Source organism: Mytilus edulis, chromosome 13 (assembly GCF_963676685.1).
Source record: "Mytilus edulis chromosome 13, xbMytEdul2.2, whole genome shotgun sequence".
Lineage (NCBI taxonomy): Eukaryota > Metazoa > Mollusca > Bivalvia > Mytilida > Mytilidae > Mytilus > Mytilus edulis.
The window spans coordinates 72,018,038-72,040,530 of NC_092356.1; the positions used below are offsets into that span (position 1 = coordinate 72,018,038).

The following is a 22,493-nucleotide window of genomic DNA, read 5'->3' on the forward strand; positions in this document are numbered from 1 at the left end:
AGCAGTTAAAAGGTAGAACGTATAAAAATCAAATAAGGAACAAATGAGTATCGAACATAAAGTAAAAGGATCGGTTGAGCACAAACACATATAAATAGGTCATAAAAAGATCATTTTTTCCTCAACAAGTTTAGAACTTACCAGATATAAGAGTATAAACAACAAGAAGTAATTGTAACAGGATGCTGTTACGAAGTCTCCCAAACAAAGCTCCCATAACTCGCAATTCATATGGTCCCATGTTCATTTGATTTGATTTTTTGTCCCATACAAGAATATATATGGCTTACTGGTGGGGATCTCCACCATTTACAAGTATTCAAACAGGAGGGGGTGGTGGTGACTCATAACTCGCAATTCATATGGTCCCATGTTCATTTGATTTGATTTTTTGTCCCATACAAGAATATATATGGCTTACTGGTGGGGATCTCCACCATTTACAAGTATTCAAACAGGAGGGGGTGGTGGTGACCACCAGGGACTTTACCTACATTTCATTTTATTTGTTTTATTGTCCCCTACAAGAATATATATGGTTTAGGGGTGGGGATGTTGACCGTTTACAAGTTTTCAAACAAGAGGGGGTGGGATGACCCCCTCAGGACTTCCCTTTTATCTCATTTTATTTGTTTTATTGTCCCCTACAAGAACATATATGGTTTAAGGGTGGGGATCTATACCATTTACAAGATAATAGTACATTCTCAAATTGAACGGGGTGGGGGTGACCCCAAGGAACTTCCATTTAATTTCATTTGATTAGTTTCATTGTCCCTTACAAGAATATATATAGTTTAGGGGTAGGGATGTTGACCGTTTACAAGTTTTCAAACAAGAGGGGGTGGGCTGACCCCCTAGGGACTTTCCTTTTATTTCATTTCATTTGTTTTATTGTCCCATACAAGAATATATATGGTTTAGGGGTGGGAATCTGGACCATTTACAAGATAATAGTACATTCTCAAATTGAACGGGGTGGGGTGACCCCCAGGAACTTCCATTTAATTTCATTTGATTAGTTTTATTGTCCCTTACAAGAATATATATAGTTTAGGGGTGGGGATGTTGACCGTTTATAAGTTTTCAAACAAGAGGGGGTGGGGTGACCCCCTAGGGACTTTCCTTTTATTTCATTTCATTTGTTTTATTGTTCCCTACAAGAAAATATATGGTTTAGGGGTGGGGATCTGGACCATTTACAAGATAATAGTATATTCTCAGATTGAACGGGGTGGGGGTGACCCCCAGGAACTTCCATTTAATTTCATTTGATTAGTTTTATTGTCCCCTACAAGAATATATATGTTTAGGGGGTGGGGATCTGGACCGTTTACAAGGTAATAGCACATTCTAAAATTGAACGGGGTGGGGATGACCCCCGGGGACTTCCATTTAATTTCATTTGATTTGTTTTATCGTCCTATTCAAGAATATATATGGTTTAGAGGTGGGGATCTGGACCGTTTACAAGATAATAGTACATTCTCAAATTGAACGGGGTGGGGGTGACCCCCAGGAACTTTTATTTAATTTCATTTGATTAGTTTTATTGTCCCATACAAGAATATACATGGTTTAGGGGTGGGGATCTGGACCGTTTACAAGTTAAAAGCATATTCTCGAATTGAAGGGGGTAGGGATGACCCCCCCCAGGGACTCCCCTATATTTCATGTGATTTGTTTTATTGTCCTTTAATCATTTCTGAAGACTGCATGTATCTATCACTTACAGTTTTCAAGTTATATTCATTTAAAAATTTTAGAAAATAAAATCCCATAGGGTTCTATAGTAAACCCCTCCCTTCTTTCTGCCCCCCAAAATACCCCTTAATAGACCCCAATGCACAAATGAACTATTGATGGCTCACCTAGACATATTAGTCTAACATTTTATGAAACCCTAAGTAAATCTGACAAGTAGTTTTGAAGAAATGCTGCGGACAAGTTCATTTTTAAAGTGGCGGAAGAAGAAGAGGAAGAAGAGAAAGAAGAGGAAGAAGAGGAAGAAGAAGAATAATAAAAATAATAAGAACTGAGCAAAAACAATAAGTCTCCAAACTTTGTTTGGGAGACTTAATTAAAAAGGGGGAAGGATATTAAAAATCGAATAAGTAACGAATAAGGAATAGGGAATAAGTAACGAATAGGTAACGAATAGGGAATAGGGAATAGGTAACGAATAGGTAACGAATAGGGAATAGGGAATAGGTAACGAATAGGTAACGAATAGGGAATAGGGAATAGGTAACGAATAGGTAACGAATAGGGAATAGGGAATAGGTAACGAATAGGTAACGAATAGGGAATAGGGAATAGGTAACGAATAGGGAATAGGGAATAGGTAACCAACTTGACGTCCATGTCACATTCCCCATTTCCATTCTCAATTTTATTAATAAATATGTTATATATAGCTTTATCGCTGTTATAATACTTAATCATGTCAATTACATAATCAAAGCTATTTATCGTTAACAATGGTTAAACAATCGACATATATTTTATTGTATTTTCACCAATGAAAACAAACCCATTTTACTTATACTCTCAAATGTCATGCAAACTTAAAACATGTTTAACCCCGCCGCATTTTTGCGCCTGTCCCAAGTCAGGAGCCTCTGGCCTTTGTTAGTCTTGTATTATTTTAATTTTAGTTTCTTGTGTACAATTTGGAAATTAGTATGGCGTTCATTATCACTGGACTAGTATATATTTGTTTAGGGGCCAGCTGAAGGACGCCTCCGGGTGCGGGAATTTCTCGCTACATTGAAGACCTGTTGGTGACCCTCTGCTGTTGTTTTTTATTTGGGCGGGTTGTTGTCTCTTTGACACATTCCCCATTTCCATTCTCAATTTTATTACTATGAAATAAGAAATATGTTAGCATATCATTTCTGTAAATATTTTGCATTATGACAGTATCGAAGGGATTTAAAAGAGGGACAAAAGATACAACGAACCCCATAAAAAAAACTACTTAACTGTAATTAAACCTTTTAAATCGAACATATTATTAATATCTCTTTTAGGATCATCCTGTTCTTATTATGAAATCTATGTATCTGTATGCCCAACAAGGACTTCGAATTTGAAATAAAATATGCTTTATCGACTTCATTAATCAGACAGATAAAAATAGATATTATGTGAAATCCAACCATGTTACCAAATTTAGAAACTAGTATTTCCACATTCCAAAACGAGGATTGTCCATTACAGATCTAGATAGTCACTTATATCGGAAAGGTTTGTATATGATAAAATATATATAAGGATACCAAGCTTTTAACTTGGTACACGAGAGAGGGTTTCATTATCTATACCACTCATTATGGTATTAGGATCAAATCAGGTGCAAACCCAAATCAAATACTAAACTGAAATTACATATTTTGTCCCGGAAGTAATAATTGTATATCAATGGCGGCTTTTTTTTAATTTATTGGAATACATCAAATTGACATCTCTTATTTGATGTACCTGCTGTATATTTTGAAGGCTGTTTTTTTCTATGTGCTGATTCAGTTTGTTTTATGATTTTCGTTTCTATTCTGTAGTTAGTCACCACTTTAGTGTTAACGTATATCTATTATATATAGTCATTTTAATAAATTTACTGTTTGCAAAAGTATGAATTATTATTATTACTAAGAATTTTTTTTTATCCCAGGCAGATGACCATAGTCGTGTTTGGCACAACGTTTTGGAATTTTTGGTTCTCAATTCTCTTCTACTTTGTTCTTGTTTTCGATTTCGAACCGTTTTGGTCTGAGCGTCACTGATGAGTCTTGTGAGGACGAAGCGCGCGCATGTACAGTTTAATTTGTTTAACACAGCCATGGTCATTGATAATTCTTTTTATAAAAAGTAAGATTTGAATCAATTTGTATTTTTAATACGGAATGCTGAAATTCAATACGGATTATCTTCCTTGAAGAAGACGTCGCGCGCGGAAAGTAATCTGCACTCTTGCTTGTATATTTCCTTAAAGTCAAAGTAAAATTGTAATTCTTAATTAATTTTCTTTTTTATTATATTCAATTCGAATTATTTGTTTTTGCTTTTTTACCGAGAGGCTATTTAAAAAACAAGATTATGTCATTCATTCTTCGCAATCTGTTTATATAATCATCTTTATTTTGATTTATTACATATCATTTATTTTTAAACTTCATATTTAATTGTGTTGTTTCTATTTAAAGTTTTTGTTTTATTTTATTTTTTGATATGTGAAAAATTCGGATAAATCGAAATATTTCTGACATTTTACTACGTTTTACAATTTGTATTTTAGAATTTTTTTAAATTGTTTATATATTTGTATATAATAGTGCCTGGTGAGCTTATCTAGACTGGATATTAGGACAATTTTATTATTGTGAGTTGTTCTCTTGCGTAATGCGTCAGTCGACCGTTAACTTAAAAAAAAAATTCGATGGACTATAAATAAATAATAAGTATAGGTACAATTCCAACCACGATCATTTTAGTGTTTTTGAAAAACAAATTGTGTCGAATGTAGCGCAGGCATTATATTATAGCTGACATGCATAGGAATAGAAATCAGGGTAACATATTATAAATTGGCTAATTCGCCTTAACTTTAAAAAAAAAAAGAAAAATCTGTTCACAATGTCAAGATATACATATTTATTTTGACAAAAAATATCAGATAAATCCTAAATTGCCCTTTAATGAGTTGTTATGACTAGCAAGTAGTGCTGTCATTTTAGCGGGATTTTTAAAGTTGCCATACAAGCGGGAGGTTTGGGTAGCCATTCGACCAGGTTCTACCCTCAATGTCCTGTACCATTTCAGGGAAATGACAATTGTTATCTACAATTCGTTTTCATGTATGTTGGCGTTTTCTTTTGTTGTAGTTCAGTGTTTCTATTGTTTCGTTGTGTTCCTCTCATAGTTGATTTTTTTCCTTCTTTTATTTTTGCTAGTGTTATTTGGATTTGTTTTTGCTTTATTGAATTATGACAGTTGAACAGTGTTATACTACTAATGTCTTTAACGTTTCAGATATTATACTAACCATCGGTACTGTTGAAAATACGTTATCAACAAATTAACCAATCAAATCACTAATATTTTTAACCGTAAACAAAACCTTAGGAACCAATCGCTGAAACAGTATTTTCATTAATATACAATATTTTCTAATGTTATTGAAATATCTAAATTCAGGAGTTCATTCACATCTTTAATATCAAATATTTGTATCTTTTGTATCTAAATGTGACATAGGAAAATTGATTACCGTATATTGACCAATTGGTTGTCCAAATGGATAGCTTTACTTTCTTTTTAGAATACTACTGATTTAAATATGGGATTTAATTTACTGGTATGAAAAATACTTCCTGTATCTTTTTTTTTCATTTCTTGGACTATAAAGTTTTACGGGGAATATGATTCCGACTTTCTACAAAAACTTGCGGACTTGAATAACATATTCTGCACAATTTTATAAATCTTTTATGAAGATTACTGTTTGATTTTATTTTTAGAATTCAACTTAAAGTTAACATGACTTCAAAAAAACGAGAAAATTTCCTACGGAATGTCATTTTAGTTGTTGACCACTGTAAAGATGCTCTTGTGTCTTTGGTCGAACTGGACATAACAAATAAAGGACAAACGTTTGAACAGTTTGTTAACGCAAATCAACATGAACTATTTCATTTATATAACAATTCAATATGTTGTCAGTGCCCACCCGGAAGGTTTCCGTACCGTTCACGTATCATACATAAACCACAAATGGACTTGTTGTTTGACCGATCGTCATCAAAATTACGATGTCATAATACAGCCAGAACATCAGATGACTTCTGTTGCAGTAAGGCAAAGGTAGGTCTATGTACTGATGTGCTAGACCTTACCCTAGCAAGATGTTTGTTGGTCAACTTTTGCAGCGATGTATTCTGGTTTAGCTGTCTTCAGTTTCAGTCAATAACGTTAGAAGATTTTCTCAACCACAACAAACACGGAATATACCATGTATGGCAGAACAACACAGCATGTTGTCAATGTCATCCAGGATATACACTCCCAACAAACTCTTCAAGGTTGAATCAAAGTGACTGGAATCAGATGTTTAGTTCCATTTTGCTGCCATGTTCCTATCATACAAGGAGTAGCAACAGTATCTGCTCCGTTATGGCGAAACCTGGCATAACACCAGCAAATCTTAATCCAAATGTAAATAGAATCATATTGCAGTACTTCTGTAAGTTACGAAAAGTTGTTGAAGCAATGGTTCAAATTAGGAATCAAAACTACGGTCATGCTAATGAATGTTTAATGTCGGATAACGAATATATCAAATCAGTTGTAAAGATAGAACGTTTGATCATGTACATTGCTAAAGTGTGTAACAAAGAAACACAATTCAAGCAGAAATTACAAGAAGCAATGAATGGTTTCCTCGATCAAAAACTATTTAATAAGTACCAAAATTTGATGGAATTGCAAACCAGACAACAGTACATTCATCTGGTAAATATTTATATTTCATTTATTATTATTTGTTGAAGGGGATGAAAAAGCTATCGACTCTTAGTGATAAATTAATCGGAACATATGCTTTTTATAAATATATATACATCAAACAACCATTTAATGAATAGATCTACATATGTACACTATAAAAAAAATTTGTGGATATAAACATTTTATATGAAGAAGCGATCACGCATCTGGTATTTTTTGGGGTCATTTTCAGACGCAAGAAATTATTAAACGTGTTGTTTTCAATTTTTTACATCACGGGGTCGATACCTCTGCTGGTGGACTATTAGTCCCCGAGGGTACCATCATCTCAGTTGTCAGTATTTCGGTACTGCCATGATTTAACAAACTTTACTAAAATCGTCCGTTTATAAATTTATAAATTATTAAGAAACTAAGGTTTCAACTCCCTTAGGCAAAGTTGGCTTTAGATGAATTTGGCTATTTATTTTAGTTTTTTTTTTTTACATATAGCTCTTCAACGGTTTCGGTACTTATCCATCTTCGGATTTCAAATGTTTGGCTTTGAGCATTCCTGGTGAAGGTAAATCCAGAAAAGTGCTTCGGAAGTGCAAGGAATTTAATAAACGTGTTGTTTTCAATTTTTTACTAGACCATGTCACAATTCCGCTTTCGCTTAATTATTTTTATAACCTAAAGTTTCAAATACATATGAAAACATCCAAAAACTTTGCATATGTTTGAAAAAATATGGAAACGTTTTTGAACATATGAGAAACATATAAAAAAACAAGTGAAAAACGTTTGATTTAAAAAAATAATTTGATGTTCATATGTCCTAAAGATATATTTTTCATATGTATTATCTTTGTTTTTAAACATACGTTTTCATGTTTTCTTTTTGATTTAATAAAACTTTTTTTTGGGCATAAAATACCCTTTGGTGCTTAATTAACATAGTGCTCCATATTTTTGTTCTGAGGTGGTATTTGTTCAAGCTGTTTTTCTCTTTGACACATACATATCCCATCTCCATTCTCTGCACAGCAAGAATTTCATTACCCTTTTTTAAGTCATAACAAATAGTGTTTTTTTTCAATAACACCCGGTATATGTATGTTTTCATATATATAAGCAGGTAGATGCATTAATGGAAACACAATATCGAGAGTTGGGTAAACTTATTCATTCTGTGAAGTGATCAACCTAAATACCGTGGATTAGATTGATTTGAAAATATATTGTATCTTGTGTGTTCTTTAATTTTTTTGTTATTATAGCTTGTCCTATATTTATTTATGATACACAAAATTAAAGTACATGCATGTTAGAGCAATAAAGCACCCTAGTTTTGGGTGGGGTTAATTTTGTCCAGTTTTAAGATATCTGTGTGGAGTTTTGTCGACCTACAATCTTTCAACGTTACCTTGGTATCTTTCGTCACTTATACATCTGTCAATTTGAATAGTGTACATTTGCTCATTTTGTATTGCATATGCCAAATTTAAACTAGTGTGAATACAATATATATGTTTTTCAAACTGAGTTTGATAACCTTCCTTCGTTCTTATGTTGTACTCAGACTGGTCCCAGGTTAGGAGAGGGTTGGGATCCCTCTAACATGTTTAACCCCGCCACATTATTGATGTATGTGCCTGTCCCAAGTCAGGAGCCTGTAATTCATTGTCGTTTGTTTATGTGTTGCATATTTGTTTTTCGTTCATTTTTTTTTATATAAATAAGGCCGTTAGATTTCTCGTTTGAATTGTTTTACATTGTCATATCGGGGCCTTTTATAGCTGACTATGCGGTATGGGCTTTGCTCATTGTTGAAGGCCGTACGGTGACCTATAGTTGTTTATGTCTGTGTCATTTTGGTCTCTTGTGGATAGTTGTCCCATTAACAATCATACAACATCTTCGTTTTTATATTGGTCTAGATGAGTTTAAAAATACAATAAAATTTAACCGCAGAATTTGTGAAGTGAAGTCATAACTGGAGGGTTAGTATTCATAACCATGATAACCTTCCTTGATTCACGGTGGTAAGGTTTGTCATGCATGCGATAGAATTTTCTAGGCAGGTTATTTGGGCCTGACCGCGACCGGTGCTGGTGTGCTTGTTTAAATTTTACAAAATAACATGAAAAAAAAACCGTTCTGACCACCTATTCACAAAGCCTTCTTAACTTACAATCATAGTATCAGTTTACGTGTGGTTCTAGGTTCCCGTTACGTGTGTTTCACAAAGGCATCGTAAAGAACTACTAAGTTGATCGCAAGTTACGTCCTGTGTATCATCGTAAGTGTATCGTAAACCGTGAAGAGTGCTTTCTTTCACGTCCGGACTTTTTTTTATTACGGATGGCGAATTAGGACGATGTTTAGATACTTTTCAATAATCAAGATATGACACTTTTATTATAGATTTAATACAGAATTTAGTACGATTAAAGAATTATGCAAGTATTCCTGAAAAATATTCTGCCTAACAAGTTTAATAACATATTGCACAGGGAGGAAAGTTTTAAAATACTTTCTTTCATTGAAATGAAATTACTATAACGGCTGAGAGGACATGGTATATTTTACCATGTCCTCTCGTCCGTTAAAATATCAACAACACTTTGAACGAATACTCTTTTTGAATACAAAAACAGCTAACGAGGGTGTGTGTAAAGGGGGGGTGGTCTTATTTCTTATTTCTTTCTTCTGTATTTTGTTTTTGCCATTCTGATCTATTCAGTAAGAAATATGATTATTTTTATCATTGAATTGTGTAATGTGTCCCTTTTGAATTTGTCACTGCACTACACAAGTGACCCCATTTATCAATTTTTATTTATATCTGATTGAAACCAAAAAAGGAAAAATGTAAATATAAATATAAAATTGTATTTGTCATAATTATGATACATGGGATAACAAGCAGTACATAAGATGAAATTTGTTATATAAGATTTTATCTAGTTTGCGAACCGGTAGTTTGCGATGGGGAGATAATAGTTTTAGAAAGCTATGAATATTCCTTTCTTTGAGACCGGAACCCTCTCAAGAGACCAAAGGCGGAATATTCTGACTCTTATCCTAAAGAGAGAAAAAAATAAGACGCTCTTGCCGAACTGGCGTTCTCTTTCTCTCTTAAATTTTTATTACAAATTATTTGCCAAAGTTATTGCGGAAAGAATGAAATTATTCCTCCCAAAACTTATAGATCTGGACCAGACGAAAATGTTGCTTATATTATATTGTATACTACGTTAAAGAATTGTCCAGGTCTTATATTACTAGTTTATTTTGAAAAAGCGTTTGATACGCTAGAATTGGAATTTATTCAAAAGAATTGATTGGTTTGTTTTAATTTTGGTAGCAGATTCCGGAAATGGGTCTTAACTTTGTACTCGAATATATCTACAGCCCTTGGATGGTGTAAACTTCCCAAAAAAAAACGTGTATGGTGTAATGATGTAAGGTGTATGGTGCAATGGTGTAAGGTGTAAGGTGTATGGTGTAAGGGGAATGTTGTAATGGTGTATGAGGAATGGTGTAATCGTGTAACGTGCAACCGGGAATGGTGTGAATGAATGGTGTGCGACATTTCATTGGTGGAAATCGAAGTTCTTTTTATTTTAATTTTTCGGATTGTAAACATAAACAATAATAATAATCTTAATTAATATTTTTCCAGAATAGCAAATTACTATACCCGCGGGTAGACTAAATATATATTATAGATAAGAATACGAAAAAAAAATTCAATGTGTTTATTAATTTATTAATTATTTTATTTTTTCATATTCTTATTTATAGAGAACAATCAATGGCTATAAGATTGGTCACTTGTTATCACTTGCAGCTATCATAAATTAAAATAAATGATTTTGTTTTAAGTAGAAGCCGTATACAGAGGTTATCCGCGCATAGGAACATTATTTTTATATCATGGGTTATCAACATCATTTTTAACGTTGCTTCGTTCCCCATTTTTGACAGGCTCTTCATAAATATTCCTTCGTAATTCACGTTTGTTTGCCTTGGATTCACGATTCTGTTTTCCAGAAAATGTCCAAAAGAAAATTGTACACTGTACAGTGTTACATGTATTGCACATAAGGTGTTGTATAACTATGACTGACAATCTCGTCAATTGTGTTAGATTTGTCATTATGGATTATAAATGATATCGTGAACGTTCTAAAAAGTATAAATGCGAACAGGAATGAAATATTTGCCACTTGAAATTTAGCTACCAACAAAATCAACCAACCGACATAATATACTACATGTAACAGTATACTTTTCCAAGAAGAGAACTTCTCATTATTTTCATTATGAAGTCATGAAAGTAGTTATAAATAACAAAGGAAATCTCTCATGTCAGTCACATTGTTGGGGGATGTACTACTGGGTTAGTTTGATAAACCTTATCGCTATTTGTCTGCCATTAATAGATATCACACAGGTTCCCGTAAAATTTTGACGTCATAAAACAAAATATATGACGCCACCATGAAAAAGTGATTGTTATATGCATCAAAAGTTCAAACAGCCGGCTCAGCCAGGATTAGCGATATGGTAAATCTTACAAAACATCCTGAACCACTGGGTTTAAATGAGCACACCTCAGCAAGCACGACTTATTTATGCGCAGATGCACCAATCAAACAATAGCCAAAATGAATCAATGGCATACCCATCCATATTCAGAAGTGGGAAATACAGATACAGATACTGACTTCAGTGACCGTTTTAACTATAGCTTTGTAATCAAGTTTTGGCAAGTGTATTCTTATATTTGTTGTCATTGTCTCAAAATAAGGTGTTGAATAAATCTTAATCATGTTTTGGATAGTGTATTGTTAAAAAAATAAATAATCCTCTCTAAATAAAGTGTGATTCTGTTTTTATTTTGTGTTGAATAACTCTTCATCGCGTTTTGGTTAGTGTATTGCTATAACTTTGTTTCATTGACTTGTTTCAAAATAAAGTGAGATTCTTACTTCGTTTTTTTTTGTGTGTTGAATAAATTTTATCATGCAGTTTTGGTTATAATTATTATAGTGTATTGCTATATTTTATTGTTTCAGATCAAAGGGACCAAGCTGTTAAAAACAATTATCTTTTTTGTTTTTCATTTAAAATCTTGAATGTTTAACTTACACAAAAGCAATTTATAACAACAATCATGATTTCCCAATTATTCAACTGGAATTTGAATTAAAATTGGGCGCGAACGTGTAGAGTGCGAACGTGTAGGGTGCGAAAGTGTATTGGGCGCGAACGAACCTGATACCGTTTTATATTACGTAAACAGAAAAGAATCAAAATATTGCTGATTTGCTATGCTGCTATATAGATTAATATAATAGACATGATTAAGTGCTTATATGGTCAGTTTTGGTTGACATGTTTAAATTATTTTATTATATGAGTCAGCATGGTCAGTCTGAGGTTTCAAATCACTGAAATTTTGTTGCCAGACAATATTTTGAATAAAAACAAGACATGCCAAATTTATATAATGCAATCCATTCTGACATCAAAATATTGCTGTCAGATTTACTATGCTGCTATATCATTTTGTATCTTGATTTACATAGTAAAGAGCAAATATGGTCAGTTTTGGTTGACATGTTAAAATAATTTTATTATTTGAGTCAGCTTGAGGTATCAAATTACTGAAATTTTGTTGACGCCTTAAAATAATTTTACTATATGAGTCAGCTTGAGGTATCAAATTACTGAAATTTTGTTGACGCCTTAAAATAATTTTACTATATGAGTCAGCTTGAGGTATCAAATCACTGAAATTTTGTTTACCATGTTTACGTGTTAAAGTAATTTTATTATATGAGTCAGCTTCAGCATTGTTGAGGTATCAAATCACTGAAATTTTGTTGACGCGTTAAAATAATTTGATCATATGAGTCAGCTTGAGGTATCAAATCACTGAAATTTTGTTGACGTGTTAAAATAATTTTATTATATGAGTCCGCTTCAGCCTTGTCATGATTGTTGAGGTATCAAATCACTGAAATTTTGTTGACGCGGTAAAATAATTTTATCATACGAGTCAGCTTGAGGTATCAAATCACTGAAATTTTGTTGACGCATTAAAATAATTTTATTATATGAGTCCGCTTCAGCATTGTTGAGGTATCAAATCACTGAAATTTTGTTGACGAGTTAAAATAATTTTATACGAGTCAGCTTGAGGTATCAAATTACTGAAATTTTGTTGACGTGTTAAAATAATTTTATTATATGAGTCAGCTTGAGGTATCAAATCACTGAAATTATGTTGACGCTTTAAAATAATTTTATTATATGAGTCAGCTTGAGGTATCAAATCACTGAAATTTTGTTGCAAGACACTATTTTGAATAAAAAGAGGATATGCTGGCAATCATATACACAATACATTTTCTGGCATATACAATAAAAATTAACATACGATAAAATTGAGAATGGAAACGGGGAATGTGTAAAAGAGACAACAAAACAACCAAAGAGCAGACAACAGCCAAATGATTGGTTTCAATCCAAGTGGGGAGGCGACGAAAAGCAAACAATGGAACAAATATTTGATAATAAACTATACCACAAGACCACAAGGTACCCTTTGCATATATTTACATACTTAATATATTCTATGGAATTTATTTCTGCACAAAAACGAATTCAGAAAGTTAACTTACTTGTTGAATTCCTAGTTTAGTGCAAAATTTGATCAATTGATTGTTGATTGCCTAACGTCCAGTGGCAAACATTTCATGCATATTCAGGACGAAATATCATTTAAAAAAAAATATGAGAGGGTTGGGATCCCGCTTACATGTTTAACCCCGCCACATTATTTATGGATGTGGCTGTCCCAAGTGGACTTTCTGTACTACAAATAACATTAACGGTACCAATTTGTCTGCACCAGATGCGCATTTCGACAATACATGTCTCTTCAGTGATGCTTTTGGCCAAAATATGTAAAATCCAAAGCTTATATAAAAGATGAAGAGCTATAAACCAAGAGTTCCAAAAAGTATAGCCAAATCCGTGAAAGGAATCAGAGCTTTGCATGAGGGAGATACATTCCTTAATTTATAATAATACAACTGTACTACTACTGACGGTTGATGACGTCTTTACACTAAATCCATTGGATGTTATATTGTACGGATTGATAATTTAGTCTTAGATGCATGATTTTTTATTAGTTGTTAGTGGCTTTGAACTAGCTGTCAGTTAACTGCGAGTACTCTAAGAACTGTTCCTAGTGTCTGTTTGTTGTTGGGCTATACCCAGCCACGTGACGTCCACTCTGTGTTTTTGTCCATCTGATGAGTTATAAGCCTTTTTCAACTGATTTTTATAGTTCGTTCTAATGTTGTACTGTAACACCACTGTCGGAGGTTAGGGGAAATATTGGGATCCCGCTAACGTGTTTTACACCGCCACATTCTGTATGTATGTGCCTGTCCCAAGTCAGGGGCCTGTAATTCAGTTGTTGTCGTTTGTTTATGTGTTACATATTTGTTTTTCGTTCATTTTAAAAAAATAAATAAGGCCGTTAGTTTTCTCGTTTGAATTGTTTTACATCGGCCGAGTAAAGTTAATGTTTATAACTTTGTTACATACATGTACCAGTGACGTGTAAGCAGACTGAAAAGGGGGTGCCAACTTTTAAAACTGACAAGCAAAATTAAAATCTTTTCTGATTTACTCAATTATAGTGTAATTATCTAGAAGTAAGTTAATGTCCTCTTTCATAACCATTTTCTTTTTAACCAAATAAAATGACCAAAAATTATAACGGTGGGTTGGGTCAAGACAGCTTCGCCTTGGATTTCCTACCTTTTCCGGCTCCTATACCTCCATATTCCCCCCAACTCACAGGAGAAAAAAAGAAACACACATATATACAAACAAACAAACAAAAACAAAATAATACATAAACAACAAAAATATGAATAATATTTTTAAGATTAAAAAAATTCACCAATAAAAATGAAATAAGAAAGAGAAATCAGACAATTGCAAACATGTACATGAACATATGAAATCAGAAGAGCAAATATATGAATAAAAAATAATCCTTTTTAATGGGGAATAAAATGTTATGAAAAAATAATGGATTTTGTCTCGTTTTGAACTTTGGATCCACATTTTCTGCAAATCAAATGTTCAAGAAAATGATCGTGTTCATTAGAGTAAAGTGAAATTAGCGTAGGCAATCGGCAATCCTCGGGTTACTCCGCTTCTCTTCTTCTATGAGGTACGTAATCGGCCGAGTTGTGACGATTGTAGCGTAGGATTAAATGGATTGATCACGTGATACAATATGTTTTCATTTTTCATCCAAAACTCCAATGAGTGATAGTTTATTTGACGTTGAAACTGATTTTGCGCGATTGAAATTCGACTTGAACAAAGTTCATTGAAGACGAGAGAAAGAGGCAGATTTCCATATAGTTAAATACAGACGGTTCGGAAGATTCTATTTTTACTACATGTATTAAGAAAACCGAAAAGTGGTCTTCACATTGAATCATTTTATGCCCCCCTTTTTAGGGTTACAGTTATTCTTGCAGTCAGTAAAATCAAAGCTACTTTATCTTATTTTATCATTTTTTTACATAACCTGTAATTGTTATCCAAAAATTTTCACTAATACTTTTCATATAAAACTGGTGATTGGATCAAAAGCTGTAGGATAAAGTGCCTATAACTACATAAAAAGGGTCTGTGTATCTACTTATAAAATGTCCGTGTAAAATCCGTAAAAGTACTGTTTTTATACGCCCGTGTTTTAAAAGATATACCGTTGTCCGTCTGTCCGTCCGTCCGTCCTTCGTCAACATGTCGGACAATAACTCAAAAACGCTTGAATCAATTCGCACGAATTTTTGTGAAATGTTCATATTTTTTTACATGAACCCTTTCTTTTTTTTTTATATAAATTTTAGATTTTAAGTCTCCGAGTTTTTATGTTTTTTTACATTAAAAAGGGGATTTTCCATTTTTGCGGACAATAACTTAAAAACATTTTACAAATTTGCAATCGTTTATATTTATTGCCATGAACTCCTTTTTGATTTTTATAAATTATAGATTTTAGGGTGGTTTATATACCAGTTTTCGGACAATAACTCGAAAATGCTTTAACCAGTTATCATGGAACTTTAGTGGACGATCTATATTTATTGCCATAAGCTCACTTTCGATTTTTTATAAATTCAAGATTTTACGTTTTGGGATTATGTGATTGTATTCATGAAAAAGGGGGCATTTTTTCAGTTTTCGGTCAATTCTATAAGCAGTTATCATGGAACTTTGTGACTATTAAGAGAACCTCCCTTTTGCAAACTCAAATCGGTAATACAAAATACATTCAAAATAGAATATTCAGTACAATAAATTAAATAGCACATCGCTGGGGGAGCCTATTGTTCCACCTATATTGAAGATCGTTCTGAACATGTATGAAATATTTGCTACTAAGTGTTAAACACACATCGATCAATCAATTTACATGTATACCCGGATAGGTATAGGAGACTCACAAGGTAAAAATATGAAAGATTGTTGTGAAATACGAAATATATATCCAACTAGTATCTCAATTGTTTGTAATTGAAAGGTCTTTTCTGTAAAAGTGCTGTTTTCGTAATGTACTTTGTTCGACCTTTCGTTTGATATGCGACAAGCATACCTTCTGAAACTTCTCGCCTTTTACACTTAATGACCTCATCCGCCTACATTTTCGAGTTCGGAAGAATGATATATGTAACATAGATTTGATGATCTTTCATTTGATATGCGACAACGCCATGTTATAGAAAGTTTGATTTTTGCACTTAGTAACCCCACCCCATCCAACTCATTTTTGGAGGTCAGGAATTTGATATTTCTAATGTACACATCATGACCTTTCATTTGATATACAACAACCTTATCTTAAAAGATTATATTTTTGGCACTCATTAACCCCACCCAACCAATTTTTGGTGGACATCAATTTGATATTTGAAATGTATACTTTATGTTCTATCATTTGATATGCGACAACCTTATCATCTGAGAAATTTGATTTTTTGCGCTAAATGACCCAACCCTTCCCCCTGGGATGAAAAAGGGGTTTTAAATTTTCGTTTTTAAGTAGAGCTTATTTAGACCTTCAATTTGATATATAAGATGACCCCATTTGACAAAGTGCTAAAAATGATGCAATATCAACTATATAGATAGAACTTATGAAACTCACAAAGTCAATGCAAAACTGGAAAATTTCAAATTGATTTTTTTGTTTTTTTTTCCATGGAATGTTTTAAGTATTTGGTCAAACATATAGCCATGACGTTAAACTCTTCAATTTCTGAAAATTTCAGGTGGTAAGCTGTTGTTACTTCAGAAATACATGCCTCCGCTGGCAAAATTTCAAACTGCATTATCTCTACAAGGACAATGGATATCTCACATCTGTTAATGATAAATGATCTGCAGTTAAAGGACAACATTGTAGAAAAAGATTTGGGACAATTTCGCAGTTCATCAAGGTCACAATGAATCATCAAATATATGATGCAATACCAAACTTGAGAACTGGAAGTCGTAGAGACATGGGACTACCCCCATTCAACTCCGGACCACTTGAACATTCAAATATCACAAGGTCAAGGTCATAGTACACTTTGAAGGTCAAGGTTAAATTTTATCATGACCCGACATTGACCTCAAATTAAAGGTCTTGAATTACTGATTATCTTCACAGTTTATAATATGTTGATATCTTTTACCTTATAAAAGATATACACATGTTACTATAGTTTTAAGAGTTATGTTGACGTAACTTTTGAACAGACGGTCGGACCTTTTTGAACTTAATGTATAAAATGTAGAGCTTGTCAAGAGGAACATTTCATACGCAGTATACATGTATGCAGCAAACTCTTATCGTTTTCTTAATATGCAAGCTTGAAATTGCAGCATAATTTTATTTTGCACTCTTTGACCTTTGCCCTTGGGTGCATATTAAAGGTCACATGAATTCAAGATAATTGGTGAAGGTCCCAAGTCTCTAGGACTTCCGGTTCTCGAAATCAATTTTTCAAGGGGAATAACTCCTTATCAGGGTTAATAACAAAATGATTGTATATGTTAATTAACATTGCCATCTGTTCCTGTACATGTTGCCGTTTTCAAATCGATTCTGTCTCTGATACTTTTTGAGAAAAATGCAAACGAAAGAAATAGTTTCAAGGGGATATAACTCTCATAGGGGACGATGAAATCCTATTCAGCCTCATATAGTAATACATCATGATGAGATCTACCTATTGTTCAAATAAGGTCACGATATCTTTAAAAGGGGGGCCATGATGAAAAATAATCAATAAAAGAAAGATAACTTCTAAAGAAGATGATGAAATCCTACAAAAGTTAATCAGGTAAAAGTTCATGATGAGGTCTATCGATGGTTTAAATTTTGTATTGATAACTCCAATATAAGCGGTAGGAGGGCGTCCCCAAAAAAAAAATGCTGGAAGTAAAAAAAACATTAGAAAAACAATAAGGTCTTTTCTCACGTAGGGGAAAGACCTTAATTAGAAAAAAATAAGGTCTTTCCTCACGTAGGGGAAGACCTTAATTAACCTGGAGATAAGTATATAATAATACTGTATCTATATGCCTAATTTTGATTTGACTGTTGTTAAACAATAATAAATAAGGATCAGAAAATCATTATAAATACAATAAGACAAAGTTACAAGAGATGTTGAGCTGATAATAAAAAAGAAAAAAATGAAAGATTGTGATCAATACAAATCACAAATTACAATACTAATTTAGAGAATAAAAGTAAGATTCACATTTTAGAACCAAGTAAACCTCCAATGATCTGGCCTTGCGGTCATAAAACTTTCGAGTCAGTTTTTTTGTACTCATACTCGAAAATCAACCAATGAAATTGCTTGATTTCTTGTTTCGAGCATGATTTTTGTGCTCCAAGCACTGAGCAAAGTTTTATGCCTTCAAGGCCTGAGACACACTCATAGCAAAGATCGATATGAGTCAGATATCTAATACACCTCATTTTATGAGTAAAACCCAGATTTAAATCAATGCAACAATTTATATTTTCTTTTCTTTTCCAGCTTTCTAAGGAGGAGTTTAATTATTCAAGAATGGGAAGAATAGTTTTGAATATTTTGGCCGAAGTTTTGTATGATCTTTACAAGTTAGACGTACCGAATTTTGAACGTGAAAGATATGGATGTGATATAACATATCTTTACTCGCTGCACAGGAGATGTAATAAACACATACCAAGTACAGGTAGATGGGGAGGGTCGTGGGCGGGTTTCGAAACATGTAATACAACTATTGGGGACGACATAGAACGTATAAGATTAACAAGGAATGAACTGGCGCACTCTGCGTTGTATGAACTTGATGAAATACGCTTCAATGAGTTGTACGATGTTATTTTTGAACTTTTAAAACGTTTTGATATGCATATCCAACCCACGCAGCCGTATTTGGACCGACTAAAGGCAATTCTAGTCAAAGCCATTTCTGACCAGCAAGACAAAAATAACTGACAATATAGAATAGAAAAGAATATAGAATAGAATCTTATATTTCCAAAACCACAGGTTCATAAATGGCATAAAAATCATTTACAATTGATCGACATAATTAATAATTATCATAATGAACATCACAGTTTATATAGATATAGGAAGATCTGTTGTGAGTGCCAATAAGACAACTCTCCACCCAAATAACAAATTATAAAAGTAAACCATTATAGGTCAATGTACGGCCTTCAACACGGAGCATTGGCTCACACCGAACAACAAGATATAAAGGGCCCCAAAATTACTAGTGTAAAACCATTCAAACGGGAAAACCAACGGTTGCACATGTATTTGACAATTTTTGTTAAAATGTTACTTATGGTTAAACTTTGACAAACACATTTGTTGACTTATGCATGTAATATGAAATGGAAAACCCAAAAAGTGTATTAGATGTTTCCTTTAGCATCAATTTAAATACAATTTTGAAGTTTTGTCCCTTGCAGGTTTGATAATAACCAATGTCTTGAAAAAATCTGAGATTGTATTTATTTTTTTAAACATGTTAAACAAGAATGTGTCCACAGTACACGGATGCCCCACTTGCACTATCATTTTCTATGTTTAGTGGACCGTGAAATTGGAATAAATTCTCTAATTTTGCATTAAAACTAGAATGATCTTATCAAAGGGAACATGTATACTAAGTTTCAAGTTTTTTTTTTTTTGTTTTTTTTTTGATGATTATTTTTTTTTTTTTTTTTAAATTGATACTTGTTTATTCCAAATATTTCCTGTTTACAATTTCCTCAGTTGCCCAGGATGCAAACTGTGGATTCCCGTTTACATTTAAGCCAACTGTCCGGGAAGCAGGAGGTTGAAAAATGTGCACTATATTATCCGAAAAAAAATAGTATACATGTAATAATGCTTATATTCTTTTATATGACAATGAGTGAAAAAGGAATATCTTTATAGAATGTACTACTAGTGGTAAATAATATAACATTAATAAACGAGTGCACCTATAAACCAGATTCACATAATATTTTAACATAATCGAGTGCATCTTTAAACCATGGATTACCGTAATCAATATAAATTAAAGAGATATAAAAAAAAACCAGACAACATGACTGCTATCTCCTGCAAGGTATGTACTTATAGTATGAAATTAATTAATGTGTTTATTTTCTCTTTGTCTAATGTATTAATTGATAAGTAACAGGGTACAGATTTCAGATGTGTTATCATGTATGATTTCCAAAGATTTAAAATATATGTAGAGGACATTTTTATCCCATCATATTTAATTTTGTTTCTTATTTTCCACACGGACCATTTTGTCAAAATAAAAAATAGATTTACAAGTAAATTTTGGTTCGAGTGACCACTGCTATCTCCCAAAAGCATAAACTGTTTTAAATTATCATCATCTAATTGAATATTCCATAATGTAAAAATATCTTTGATTTTACTAATGATTAATTTTGTTGTATTGCAATCGAAAAATAAATGTTGCAGATTTTCAGTATTATTTACAGTTTGGCAAATATGACATTTTCCGTTTGACAATTGCATTTTTTTAAGTCTACTTTCCGTATATATGATATTGTGAATGCATTTCCATTGAAATTCTTTTATTTTATTGGTGATTTTAACTTTTTTCAAATTGCCCCATACTATTTGCCAATTAATTTCGTGGCCATAAAATTCTTGCCATTTAAGTTGACATTTTGGATATATATTCTTATTAATCATGTCTCGAATATATTTTAGTTTTAATTCTTTTGGTTTGATGGTTTTCCCAGATCTGTCTTATATAACCATTTCATTAGAAAGTTTCAATTCTATGTTTGGTTTCTTATTAATTTCATTATCAATTTCTAATATTTGTAAGAAGTCAATTGGTATTGCACTTTTAATTCTTGAAAATTCCGATATGCAGTTTCTTTTATCTACAAGTTTTTCAAATATAGAACAACAACTGTTAAATTTGTTGGTTTCTACATTCCATATGTCTTTGATATATTTCATGTTACTATTTAGAAAGGAAGAAAAAAACAATGGCTTATTTTGAAATGAAATTTTTGAATTACCAAATAGTCTCATATTAAGTACCTCATTCTTAGTTTTGGGATTATCTCCAATTTTTAGAAAATTAGACCATGTAAAAATCATTTTCTGATAAAATAAAGGAATATTTTTAATATTTAGTCCTTTAATATTTGAACATTTACATAAAAAATACTGATCATTATACTTGTTGTCAAAGTGTCGAAGCCAATACTTGCCAATCGCATTCCAGCTTTCTAATGGTTCATGGAGAATGCGATAAAGAGACTTTATTTGTTTACTTCTAATGAATAAGTCTATACTAATCATGCCCATTCCGCCCTTTGTTATATCAAGACAACAAACCTGTCTTTCTATTTGGTTAACTTTCCCATCCCATATAAAATTCCAAATAATATTGTTTATTTCTTTTGAATATTTTTCAAGAATTCCCCGCATTTCAATTTCATAACTACACATGGGCAATATGAAATTTTTTACAATTAAGGTTTTACCACTAAATGAAAGTTTCCTGCTTTTCCAAACGTGGACACAGTTTTTAATCTTTTCTATTATACTTTGCAATATAGCATCATTATCAATTTCATATCCGTGATTTACTCCGAGGGTTTTTACACTACCTGTGATCCATTTAATTTTATTAAATTTTAGTTTTTTCCTTTTAAGAGATCCTATAAGTAAACCTTTGGTTTTATCAAAATTAATTTTAGATCCCGAAGCTTTTTCGTATAGCGTTAGGACATCAAAAGATTTTTCTACCGATTTCTCATTTTTGTTAAAAAGCTGAGTGTCATCAGCAAACATGCATAATTTAGTTTCTATACGTTTACCCCCCTCACCAGGTATTTGAATCCCTTCAATTTCCTTGTTACCTCGTATTGCACATGCCATTGGTTCTGCTTGCAAAATATATATAAGGGGTGCTATTGGACAGCCCTGTCTGGCCGAACGTGTTATCGAAAAATATTTTGAAACATGTCCATTTGTTTTTATACAAGTAATAGCATCATAGAGTAACATTTTTATCCATTGTCTAAATTTCCCCCCAAAATTAAACTTTTCTAATACAAAATCCACCCATTCCCATTCAACTCTATCAAAAGCTTTTTGTTGATCAAGAAATATTATTATTCCATCTTCATCTTCGTTGTCAATATAGTCTATTATATCTTGAATTAATCTGTTAGCATCACTAATGTTTCTTCCTTTTACAAACCCTTTTTGATCTGAATGTATTATTTTCGGTAAGACTTTTTTCAGTCTCATTGCAAGAAGTTTTGCTATGATTTTATAATCGGTGTTAAGTAATGTAAGAGGTCTCCAATTTTTAATATTTTCCCTTTCACCACCCTTATG

General features: G+C 32.4%; 1 protein-coding gene across 1 annotated transcript; it reads left to right on the forward strand.

The window, feature by feature from the left end:
• The first annotated feature begins 3,195 nt into the window (after positions 1-3,195).
• On the forward strand, positions 3,196-19,162 carry LOC139502030 (uncharacterized). The gene is made up of 3 exons (XM_071291353.1): positions 3,196-3,249; positions 5,520-6,510; positions 18,636-19,162. Exons 2-3 carry the CDS (start codon positions 5,539-5,541, stop codon positions 19,080-19,082), a joined length of 1,419 nt encoding a protein of 472 aa, XP_071147454.1. The 5' UTR covers positions 3,196-3,249; positions 5,520-5,538; the 3' UTR covers positions 19,083-19,162.
• The last annotated feature ends 3,331 nt before the right edge of the window (positions 19,163-22,493 follow it).